The following is a 12,157-nucleotide window of genomic DNA, read 5'->3' on the forward strand; positions in this document are numbered from 1 at the left end:
ATGTGGAAGTAGCCCGATTTGGGGATTAGTAGAGGAGCACTAAACTTGTTCCAAACTAGATACCCTTTTCCTCTCTGGTGATGGTTTGATTTGCTTCAGTTGTTGAACTCCATGTGAATACAGACCATCCCCTTTAACTGTAAATAGGTTAGCTGCACTGGCCAGTTACGTTCATCAGCATTACTATATAGAACTGTTCCCATTCAAAATGCCGCAGGTCAAAAAAACACAGTGAAAATGTCGCCTGTGAATATCTCTGGGGAAAAGTACTGCATGAAAAGTTCTGATTTGAGTTCTGTTTACTTTGACTATAAACAAGATTTATTTGTAGAATTGGAAGTGTCTACTGGAAAATGTTTATGGCCAATGTAGGGAACCTCGAGTGAAGAGTAGAGGTCTCTCAGACCTACATATCCCAGAACTGCAAGAAAAAGGAGTCCATAAGGGCATGCGGTATCTAAGTCCAATCCTTGGATGAATGTCAAGGTGACGACTGTTAGTCTCTAACTCCCCCCTCCCCTAGTCAAGTCTCCGCCCTCCCAGATCCCCAAGCGTGATTTTGCACAACAAGTTAAATAAAAGTAAACTGTTTATTAAAAGACACAGCAAAGATACAGATACAGAGATACATACAAAGATACAGATATATATATATTTACATATATATACAGTTTTGCTGTTCTCATGTGCACTGTATTTAGCAGCACAGTACTTAATCAGGCGGCATTTTAATGGGGTTGTTTTGACATTTGGCATTGTTACTGCGTCATTTTGACAAGATACAACTATTGCCTTGAGAAATTTCAATGTATAAATTCCACTCCTCCAACTTTTAATAGTAGCAAAGAGGGGAAGGAGAAGGGAATGGAGAACCAAGGCTGAACACTAGGTTAAACACAAGAATTCAAAAGGGCTAAGGTAGCACAAGGAAGGGAAAGTTACTGAAATCAAAGGCTATCTGAAAACCCAGAGAAACAGTAAGAAACAATCACTTAAGGGCAATGGGCTATGTACCCAAGATGTTCACATCAGCCTACAACGACTTTCAATCCAGTTCTTGTGTTGAACCTGAGGATCTGCCTTCTCTCCCCTCAATCCCTCCATCCAATATACTTGCTACCACCAAAATCTAGAGCTATAGAGCCTTGAAGCAAAACGGGAAGCTAAATAGTTGTACCTTGGGCTACCTTCCCACAAGTGCATGGAGGGCCCAATGTTGGGTAGGGATGTGATAACACTTTTCTCTGCAATTCGATGCTTTTCACTTTGTGGCTTCGTTCCACAAAGTGAATTGCATCGAGTTACTGTCAAATGAGAAGCTGCGGGTTGTTTCATCTGTCGTTTAACCCGGCCCTGCCGTTTAACCCGGCCCTAAGAAGAGTGAAACAGAATCCGAATCAGATATAAAATAACAATAAAATGGAAGATTCAGATATAAAAACAAACAGGTAATATTCCTACTACTTACCTCTGAGGGCAAGCTGCTGCTGAACACATTATCATCATCTTTGTTTTCTTCACCGTTTTTCTCTACAGGAACCCACTCTCCATAAACACTATCGGCTTCTTTTTTCCGATGCTGAGATCCAGATGACACAGGAAATTCCTTTGTTAACGTTACTTGGCTCTTTGGTGGAGTTGGCTTTGCTGCAGCAATCTAAAATGCAGTATTTAATTAGAATCCATTACAGCAGACACCATAAATGTTTCTAAAGAACTTCAATAAAATCTAAAGGAAATGTTGACTTTCATTTTTCTGCAGTGCCAGGAACTGAACTTAGAGCCTCACACATCCTAAGCACCCACACTACCACAGAGCCACATTCCCAGCCCTACTTTTAGAGGAAATGTTGTCAATACTCATCACAATATTTATATATTAATATTTATACTATTTGGTATATATAGTACTCAGTATACTAAACTCCACAAGGGTTTCATCAGTCTGGAAGCACTTTTCTAATACTCACATTCAGATTGAAAAAAATGGGCTTGGGTTCACTGAGTTTAAAGGGATGATGATAAAAAGGAGGTTCTTCTTCCTCTTCATCCGAAACATGAGGTTTATTCACTATTACATCATCATCTTCTTTACTCTGTGCAATCTGTTTGCATTTCTTTAAAGTAAAAACAAACAAAAGATGAATAAGGTTTACACAAACAGCATGTAATTTTTTAAAAAGACTCACATAAGATCAATTTCAAATAATCAACAACTTATAGAACTATATAGCTTACTAGATAGACTATTTAAACACACACTGGCTGCTCAGTCAGTCAACAACATTTATTGAGCACCTACTATGTGCAGAGCACTGTACTGGGCACTGTCTTGGGAAAAATTAAAAAAAAAAAAAAAAAAAACCAAGAAGGAAGAAAAAGAGAAGAAAAAAGAAAGAAAAAAAAGGTAAAGACATGGTCCCTGCTCCAAAGGAGCTTACAATCTAATACGAGACAAGGGTACATATACAAGAAGTAATTGAAACCTTTGTACAGAGGCAACACAATAACAAGTACAAACTGATATAATACAAACAGGGTACATAAGTGCTAAGAGAACAAAGGCTTAAGAGAGAATATTCAGGCAGGGTTTGAGAATCAAAGAATATTCCTTCCAGAGTTCTAAGCGCAATTTCCATAGTAAAGAAGAGGAAATGGGAAGGCAAGGAAAGTCATCTTGGTCAGGAGAGACTTGTCAGACAGGACAAGAGTGCTGAAGATGAGGCAAACCACAGGAGAACGCTAAGTGTTCAGAGTTTTAGGTAAGCGTTCAGAGTTTTAGATAAAGAGCTTGCATTTGGTAAGGAAGCAAGAGGCTTTTTGCTAGGTCTTTTTAAGTTATAATTCATACTATAATGAATCTAAGCGAGGAAACAAGAAACTTTATAATCCCCAAATGTATGGTAAAAGATTTTAAACATTTGCAGCAGGGTAAATAGTAACATGTCTCTCCATAAATGTTTTTTAAAATTTATTTCAGAACTGTAACTTAAGAATGGAAAATAAGGCATGATGGAGAGGGTGCAATTGATGCAGTCCGACATAGAAAGTCAATCCCTTCCTCAGAAGCAAAGGAACAGGTTCCATTTATAAAAAAGGTTAAGAGTAAATTTTAGTAGACCTGTCTATACAAGCAGAATTTGTCACATCTATTATCAATTGAAAATATTACAATAGAATTAAAAAGCTCAATTAGCCAAAAACACAAGAGTGTATCAAGCATGTAACCAATGGGAACAGAATATGTTGACAGTGGCAGGCTGGCATAAGGCTAGCCAATAACAAGTTTCAGTATATGAAACAGTGTGTTATTTCTGGATCCTAGCAGCAATATTTCAGCGTCTTCCCCCCACACACACACAAAAAATATTAAAGTAAAACAAAGCTTCCCCAAAAAAGCCTTAATTTCAAAAGATCAATTTTTTTAAAAACAAAAATAAGTATATTTAAAATATGTTACTGCCAAAACCCGAACCGCAGGAAGAACTGATAATGGCCGGCCATTATCGCCAATGGCTGGTACCAAACAGCCAAAACCCGAAATGTTGATGCGAAAGAAGTTCCTTTCAGGCAATGGCCAGCTATTCTCATTAATTTCCAAGCTCCGGTGGCAAAAGATCATTTCTGAAGATTGTCTGTGTCTTTGCGTATATGCAGTACACTCTTGGCGATCAGTGAACACGTCGTGAATGGAAACGAAACTGTAGGCGAGCTTCTGCGTGTTGCTCACTCAACACCTCCTCCATTCAAACGAACCGTTCCACTCCTCAGTCAGTTTGGCTTCTAAAACTGGAAAGCAAAAGTAATGGGAAGTAACTTTTTAGCTAGCGGAGCTTAGCCATCCCGGATAATGGCCTGCTAAACAGAGCTTCTGCCGCTGCCACATCTGTATTTCGGGTTTTGGGCACTCGGTGCCAGCCATTATCAGTTCAGCCCACAATTCAGGTTTTGGCACGCTCCATAGTCAACATCCATGGAATAATCCATTTAAGAATGAAAACAAAGTCTGTCTAGCTTACCTCAGTTAGTTCTTCTATGGTAGCTCCTCCAGACTTTTTAGCAACTTTCTCTTCTATTGTAGGTGGAGGTGCAGGCTTTAGGTTTGGTGGTAAAGGAACACCAGCCTTAGCACACATGGCAGCTGCATTAGCTTTGGCTATTTCAAGTAATTGAGCCTTATCTGTAAGAGGAAAAATACAAGAAGCAGTTTTCCTAAACGCTACACATTTTTGTTCTATTCAAGTATCATAAACAGTAAAATTAAAGGCATCAGAATTCTGCCCTAAGTTACAGCCAGGAACAAGGTAGATGGGCCCTTTTCAACAATTAACACTATTCTTTGTTTCCAATTCAAATGCTACACACAATAGCTTACTATGAGTCTATGATGATCACCTAGCCACAAATTATAAGGCACAAGTTTGCCAAAAGCAACATTATTTCCTAAAACTAGTATGACCATACATAACCATTCTCATTTCGTGCTAGGGATGCAGCTTAGTTAAGAATGCTTAGTGAGCATGCACAAGCATGCTCAAAGCCCAGTATTACAGAAAACTGCAATCCCAAGCACTTGGGAGGTAGAGGCAGTAGTACCAGACGTTCAGGTCAACCTCAGCTACATAGTGGGCTACAAAGTTAGTCCCCGCCAGCCACACCTTCCCCACCCTCCTCTGACAAATCTGACAACAACTTAATCCCTTATTAAGCCTCAAGTGCCATCTCTTTCACGAAGCCTTAAACTGAGTAAGGTCTAACACTCCTCTCCACTGTGCAAATGTGCCCCTACACCATTAGTACTAAGCCAATCACCACACTCTAAGTTTTGTCCTTTGGAAAAAGGAGTACATTCTAGCAGCTTCCTTCACTAACTTACAATCACTGAGAGTTATTACTTGTTCCTCAGTTCTGAGAAAAAGAGACATCAGAAAACTCTTCTCAAACTGAATACAAATTCTGCTGTCTTGTCTTTTTCTTTAAAGACTGCGCTATCCAAAAAATTACCCGCCAGGTAATCATACTTAAAGTTTTAATAAGAAAGAGTTTTTTTTTTTTTTTTTTTTTTTTTTTGGTTTTTCTGGGTATCTCTGGCTGTCCTGGAACTCACTCTATAGACCAGGATGGCCTCAAAATCAAGAGATCTGCTTGCCTCTGCCACCCGAGTGCAGGGATTAAAGGTGTATGCCACCACTGTCCGGCTAGAAAACATTTACTTTTAAAGTAAAAGTCAGATTCTTAATTAATGATTACCACTTCGTTAAATAAGTTGCACCATTCATCCAGTTCACTCTCAGATATAAAATTTCCTAATTTCAATAACCAATCATATTACTCAGAATAACCTTCCCATTTAACAATCCCAGCTTACCATTTTAAGATATGAAAGCTAAAGTCTGGCATGGTGGCTCAGCCTGTAATCCCAGCAAACAAGAGCCTGAGGAAAGAACACAGCCACTTTGGGCTGCCTACATGGGAAATTCCATGCCAATATGAACTACAGACTAAGACCCTATCTCAAAAAAAAAGCCAAACAAAGAAAACCACTACTAAATGAGAAATTTTCAAATTCTGCTTATTTGCAAAAGCCATGTGTTGAAATATGTACAAGGCTTCTCCAGCTACAACTTTTTAAATTAGGGTGAAATAACAAGTGCAGACACATCAAGGCTCTGCAGACTCCTCATAGCGTATCTTTTTAACCTTTCCAGTATACTCACTTCCCCTTCATTTTCTAAACACAATTGATGATATCTAAACCAACAACCAAAAATACTCCATTTGACTCAAGATCATCAGAAATCAAGCTTAACTGATACTCTATTACAATGTAAAACATGACTCACCCAAATCTGTTAGACGTTTGGGTGATCTGCCTCTTTCAGAAGACCTGGATCTTTTACGACGAATGGGAGATCTACTAAACCTTCTTCTCAAAGGTGTTCTTGATCGCCTTAATCTGACTGGCGATATACTGAAGCTTCGTCTTCTTACCACAGATCTTGATCTTCTCCTGCGGCTGGGGGTTCGGCTCCTGCGGCTGGGGGTTCGGCTCCTGCGGCTGGGGGTGCGGCTCCTGCGGCTGGGGGTTCGGCTCCTGCGGCTGGGGGTTCGGCTCCTGCGGCTGGGGGTGCGGCTCCTTCGGCTTGGGGAAATGCTGAAACTCCTCCTTCTACCAACAGATCTAGACCTTCTCCGCCGACTAGGAGTGTGACTCCTACTCCGCCGACTTGGAGTTCGACTCCGAGCTCGAACTGTTTTCCGGTTGTCCCGGGAGCTTGATCTTTTCCTCTTCCTTTCTCTGGACTTGGATCTGTGCTTTGGAGATCTTTTGCGCTTCTCTTTTGATACAGACCGTCTTCCTCTAGACTTAGATCTTGATCTGCTACTCCTTCTCCTGCGTCTTGAACGTGACCGTGAACGTGTCTGAGAACGATGAGACTTGGACTTAGATGACCTCTTCCTTGCTCTAGAACGAGACTCACTGGTACGCTTGCGTGACTTATGTTCAGAAGACTTGGAACGCTTACTCCGAGACCTTAATGAAGAGTCCCTTTTCTTCTCTTTTTCACCTTTGTCACGGTTTTTATTTTTCTTGCTTTTTTCATGTGTGTCCTTAACTTTCACAAAAATTTCATAATCATCCTTTTCCTCTGAAGAAGACTCTGAAGCTCTTTCTGGTATACTAATTACAACTGGACTGGCAGCCAATTTGTCCCGTTCAACTTCACTTGCAAGTAAAGGTCCTTCAATGCCAGCTCTAAGGCTTGTAAGACGTTCCATGTCCTTAGGAAGTAATGGTCTCACTAAGTCAGCTTCATTAATCTCATCAATGCTGGCAGGATATACTGAATCAGGAACTGTTTCTTTATTGGGAAGAGGTACTTCTTTATCTTCACTGCTTTCTTTAGGGCTAAGAGCAACTGCTACTGTCTGGTCACTCTCTTTTATAGGTAATGAGTCTTCTGTATCCTTACAAACAAGATTTGTAGATGGTAAATCAAGGTGAATGTCTTTAGCAGGCAAAGGTCCCTCTATGTCAGCTTCACTGCCACCACTGGGGCTGGTGGAAATCACCATGTCATGTTCGGTATCTTGAGAAGTTAAAGATATTTCAACATCATATTTACTATCTAAACTGGGAACAGACGCTGTGACAAATTCCAACCCCTTACTAGTTCCCACTGTATCTGGTTCCAAGGCAAGTTGGGAAGACAGACTTCTTCCTACATCAGCTTCACTAACAGCAGGACAGGTATCCAATTCTGTGACTTCCTTTGTCTCGATGACGGGTAAAACTTTCTCTTCACTTGTTTCACCAACAGGACCAATGGCAGCAGCACACACTGTATTATGCTCCACATCTTTAGCAATGAAATGACTGTTTATAGCAAGTTCTGCATTTCTATCATATTCATTTTCATACAAGTCACTTTTCAAGTGTCCTCCATCATGTGGCTCTTCACCTGGATGCAACAGAATCTCCTGCACGCCAAGCTCTGGACCAAGACTTGGATCACCAGAAAGTAAATTCACTCCTTTCATTACATGTGATGACAGAACACTGGACTCCACTACTGCTGGTGAAGGCTCTAAAGCCATCTCAGGTGATATTATTTGAGTATGCTCAAAAACTGTGACAGCAGGTTCTGAAATTGCCACAGTAGGTTCCTGGACAGGAACACATGGTTCTGAAACAACCGTAACAGGTTGAAGGACTGATACTGCTGGTTCCAAGACTGGCACAGAAGGCTCCAGGGAAGAAACACCTGACCCTGCAGTTGTAGCATGCTCTGGGTCAGCCAAAGCTGGGAGCTCCGGGACAGCCACAGGAGGTTCTGAGACAGGCATGGAGGAAAGCTCTGTAGTAGTCATAGCAGGAGGCTCTGGGGCAGCCACAGCAGGAAGTTCTGGAACAGCCACAGTGGGGGTTTCTGGAACAACCATAATGGGAGGTTCTGGGTCAGCCCCAGTAGGAAGTTCTGGGACGGCAACAGCAGGAGATTCTGGGGTAGTCATAGCGGGAGGTGCAGGGCCAGCCATGGACGGCAGCTCCAGACTGCTCTCTGCTGGCTGTGAAATAGTCACTGCTGGCTCCAGGAGGGACGCAGATACCTCCGATATAGCATGTCCTGATGGCCTCATGGAATCATATGTTTCTGATGTCTCCGACATAGAAGGCTCTGATAACACAGCAGGTTCAGCTGACATGGTAGCCTCAGAAACCATGTAAGTCACTGGTCTCTCTGTAACCATTTCATGTTCTGCTACTATAGCAGACTCAACTGGTGCTGACAGAACTGAAGACTCTGGCTCTTGTGCAGGTTCTGCAACAGTCATAACAGCCTCTGATGCTAACATTGAAGTCTCTGATTCTGACACTGAATAACTAGCAGGTACTGCCAAAGGCTCTGAAATCTCACTTTGACTCACAGGAGGCTCAGGCTGTGCTACAGATTCTTCAGTAGGTAATGTCACCTCTGTAGGCCAAGCATTGTCAGCTGTTAATACTGATTGCTCGGTAGATAATGCTGAACCCTCTGGTGGTTCCTCAGGAGGCAATGGTGGTGTCATTGGTGGTTCCTCAGGTGGCAATGGTGGCATTGTTGGGGGCTCTTCAGGAGGCAAAGGAGGCACCATATATGCCTCCGTATAGGAATCAGTGTAAGAATCAGTATAAGAATCAGCTGCCATAGACATCATTGATCGATCAGTGTAAGATGACATCATAGATCGGTCAGCTGCAGAGTACGATGACATCATAGATCGGTCAGCTGCAGAGTACGATGACATCATAGACCGGTCGGCACCCATGGACATCATAGATCGATCAGCCATAGGGGACATCATGGAGCGCTCGTAAGCTGACATCATAGAGCGTTCATAAGCTGACATCATAGAACGCTCAGCCATAGGTGACATCATGGAGCGCTCGTAAGCTGACATCATAGAGCGCTCATAGGCTGACATCATAGAGCGCTCAGCCATAGGAGACATCATAGAGCGTTCATAAGACATCATAGAGCGCTCATAAGATGACATCATGGAACGTTCTGCAGCATAGGACATCATCATAGAACGTCTAGATGCTAACATCAAGGGTCTAGGTGCTAACCTGTATGGCCTAGGTGCTATTCTATAGGACCTGGGTGCTATTCTGTAGGGTCTGGGTGACATCCTATAGGGATCAGGAGTTAGTCTGTAGGGATCATGGCCTAATCTATAAGGGTCCTGTCCTAACCTATAAGCATCATGGCCTAACCTATAGGGGTCATGACCCAACCTATAGGGATCCTGAGCTAATCTGTAAGGATCCTGAGCTAACCTATAAGGATCAGGAGATTTTGAACCCATCATAGAAGAATCTTGGGTACTAGATGCTAACATTTGGGCATCCATAGTACCAGATGCTAACATCTGAGCATCCATGGTGCCAGAAGCTAGCATTTGAGAATCCATAGCACCAGATGCTAACATCTGGGAATCCATGGAACTGGTTGCTAACATCTGGGAGTCCATACTGCTGGTTGCTAACATCTGGGAGTCCATACTGCTGGTTGCTAACATCTGGGAGTCCATACTGCTGGTTGCTAACATCTGGGAGTCCATACTGCTGGTTGCTAACATCTGGGAGTCCATAGAGCTGGTTGCTAACATCTGGGAGTCCATGGAGCTGGTTGCTAACATTTGGGAGTCCATGGAACTGGTTGCTAACATCTGGGAGTCCATGGAACTAGTTGCTAACATCTGGGAGTCCATAGTGCTAGAGGCTAACATCTGGGAGTCCATGGTGCTAGACGCTAACATCTGGGAATCCATGGTATTGGATGCTAGCATCTGAGAATCCATAGTGTTGGATGCTAGCATTTGGGAGTCCATGGTGTTGGATGCTAACATATGGGTCTCCATGGTGTTAGAAGCTAACATATGGGATTCTTGGGCCATCAAGGGATCCACTCCTACTGTTACGGAAGTCTCCCCCACCAATGTAGTAGGCAGCTCCTGTGCTACCGTATTATAGGATTCCAGCGCTGTCGTCGAGGGCACCTCCAGAGACTGCGACACGGTCATCGTTGACAGCTCCGATGTTGTCACCACGGACTGAACAGAGATCTCCAGCGCCACAGTTGCCACGGGCTGCCCAGGCAACTCTGGCGCCCCAGGCTGCCCTGGTAACTCCAGCACCCCTGTTGCCAGGGGCTGCCCCAAAAGCTCCAGTGCTCCAGCTGCCCCAGACTGCCCCGAGAACTCCAGTGCCCCAGTTGCCATAAGCTGCCCAGGCAACTCCAGTGCCCCAGTTGCCACAGGCTGCCCTGACAACTCCAGTGCCCCAGTTGCCGAAGGCAGCCCTGACAACTCTGACACCCCAGTCACTGAAGGCTGCCCAGACAACTCCAGAGCTGTGGTTGCCACTGGCTGGCCTGGCAACTCCAGCACCATCGCTGCCTCCGGCTGCCCCAGCAACCCTGTTGCTGTTGTCACCTCAGGATGCCCAGGATGTTCCACCGTCGTCATCGCCACAGGCTGCTCGAACTCTGTCGTCGTCACAGGTTGTTCGGTCAACTCCATTGCTACTGTTACTGCAGGTTGCCCTGTCAATTCTATTGCCGCTGAAACTGCAGGCACCCCTGGCAACTCCTGTGCCATCACAGGTGGCTCTGGTACCTCCTGTGGTGGCTCCAACCCCACGGATGGCGCTGGAGGCCCTGGCAATTCCTGCAACAATGGTGGCACTGGTGTCACAGAGGGCCCCGGCAACTCAGGCACTACTGTGGCAGGGGGCCCTGGCAACTCAGGCACTGGGGTAGAAAGGGGCCCTGACAACTCTGGCACTGGGGCGGCAGAGGGCCCAGGCAACTCCAGCACTGGAGTCACAGGGGGCCCCTGCAACTCCAGCATGGAGGTCGCAGGTGGCCCCGGCAACTCCAGGGCTGAGGCCACCGACGACTCCTGCAGCTCCACCGCTGTGCTCTTGGGCAGCTCCAGTGACTCCTGAGGTCTTGTCAAGGATGAATCTGCGATCTCCGATGGTGCTTCTGCAGGCTGCTCTGGCAATCTTAGTGCATCAGTTGTAGATGACTCTGGAAAATCCATTGTTGATGGGCTTGGTTCAGGGTGCACCTCAGTAGGTGTCTCTGATACTATCATGAGGGTTTCTGATGGCTCAAGCACGTTTGCTACGGGAAGCTCTACCGGCGTGGTCTTTGATAGCTCTGGAGCCGCAGTCTCCACAGACTTCAGCACAGACTTCTGATACTCCACTGACATTGTTACAACGGGCTCAGGTGACTTCAGCGCTGCTGCTGCTGCTGCTGCAAAGGAATCCAGAATCTTGGTCGGTGACGGTTCCATCATTACTGACACGGGCTGCTCAGACTGCTCTGAGATGACTGATGCAGATCCAAAACACAGTTCTGCAGGCTGGGTGGCAGGCTTCCGAGTCTCTAACATATGTGACTCCTGAACCTCCACCGATCCTACTGGAGGTTCCAGCACTAGAGGGGTTTCACTGGCCTCAGAAAAGCCAAATGCTCTTACAGGATGTTCCAGTGCCATCACTGAAGATTCAGAATCAAACTTTAAAAAGGAATCAGATTCTAGATCAACACTCCCATCGTGATGAGATTTCAACTTGGACTCAGGTTCTTCTGGTTGCCTTTTATATTTTTTTTCCTTTTCTTTCTTCTTTTTCTTCTTTTTGTTTTTGTGCTTTTTATGCTTCTTTGACTTTTTGGTGGGAACTTCATCAGTAGGATCTGTTTGTACAGACACACATCTACTTTTTCTGGAGGCCTCCTTCAAGTCTGAAAGTAATGAAAACTTGTCAGCTATTCCCCAAAGTAGATTCACACAAATTGCCACTTGTTTCATTTACACGTAGAAGTCATTGTATAATTAATCTTACTGCAAATAAAAGTTACAAAATAATCTATTGTCTATTAACCAGTAAGCCTGAAGGCTGCCATTTCTCCAGGATTTATAAAACTAAAATCATGAAAACAAATTCTTGGTCTAACACAAAAACCTATTTAGAACTAAATGAATTATGTTTTTTGGTTTTTTTTTTTTTTTTTTTTTTTTGGTTTTTCGAGACAGGGTTTCTCTGTGTAGCTTTGCGCCTCTCTGGAACTCACTTGGTAGCCCAGGCTGGCCTCGAACT

The 12,157-nt window shown here is 44.1% G+C and overlaps 1 protein-coding gene across 5 annotated transcripts in view; it reads right to left on the reverse strand.

Annotated features, from left to right (window-relative positions):
* Positions 1-12,157, reverse strand: part of Son (SON DNA and RNA binding protein) — a 34,766-nt gene that overhangs the window by 14,519 nt on the left and 8,090 nt on the right. For 3 of the 5 annotated variants that reach the window (XM_059277603.1, XM_059277604.1, XM_059277605.1), the window contains exons 3-6: positions 5,844-11,801; positions 4,020-4,180; positions 1,971-2,117; positions 1,469-1,657 (exon numbers count right to left, since the gene is read on the reverse strand). In XM_059277603.1, coding sequence (XP_059133586.1) covers positions 1,469-1,657; positions 1,971-2,117; positions 4,020-4,180; positions 5,844-11,801 — 6,455 coding nt within the window. Of the gene's footprint in view, positions 1-571; positions 1,372-1,468; positions 1,658-1,970; positions 2,118-2,958; positions 3,790-4,019; positions 4,181-5,843; positions 11,802-12,157 lie in introns of those variants that run through there. The other 2 variants (XM_059277606.1, XM_059277607.1) reach the window with 2 other exon arrangements.

This window comes from Peromyscus eremicus, chromosome 12 (genome assembly GCF_949786415.1).
Source record: "Peromyscus eremicus chromosome 12, PerEre_H2_v1, whole genome shotgun sequence".
NCBI lineage: Eukaryota > Metazoa > Chordata > Mammalia > Rodentia > Cricetidae > Peromyscus > Peromyscus eremicus.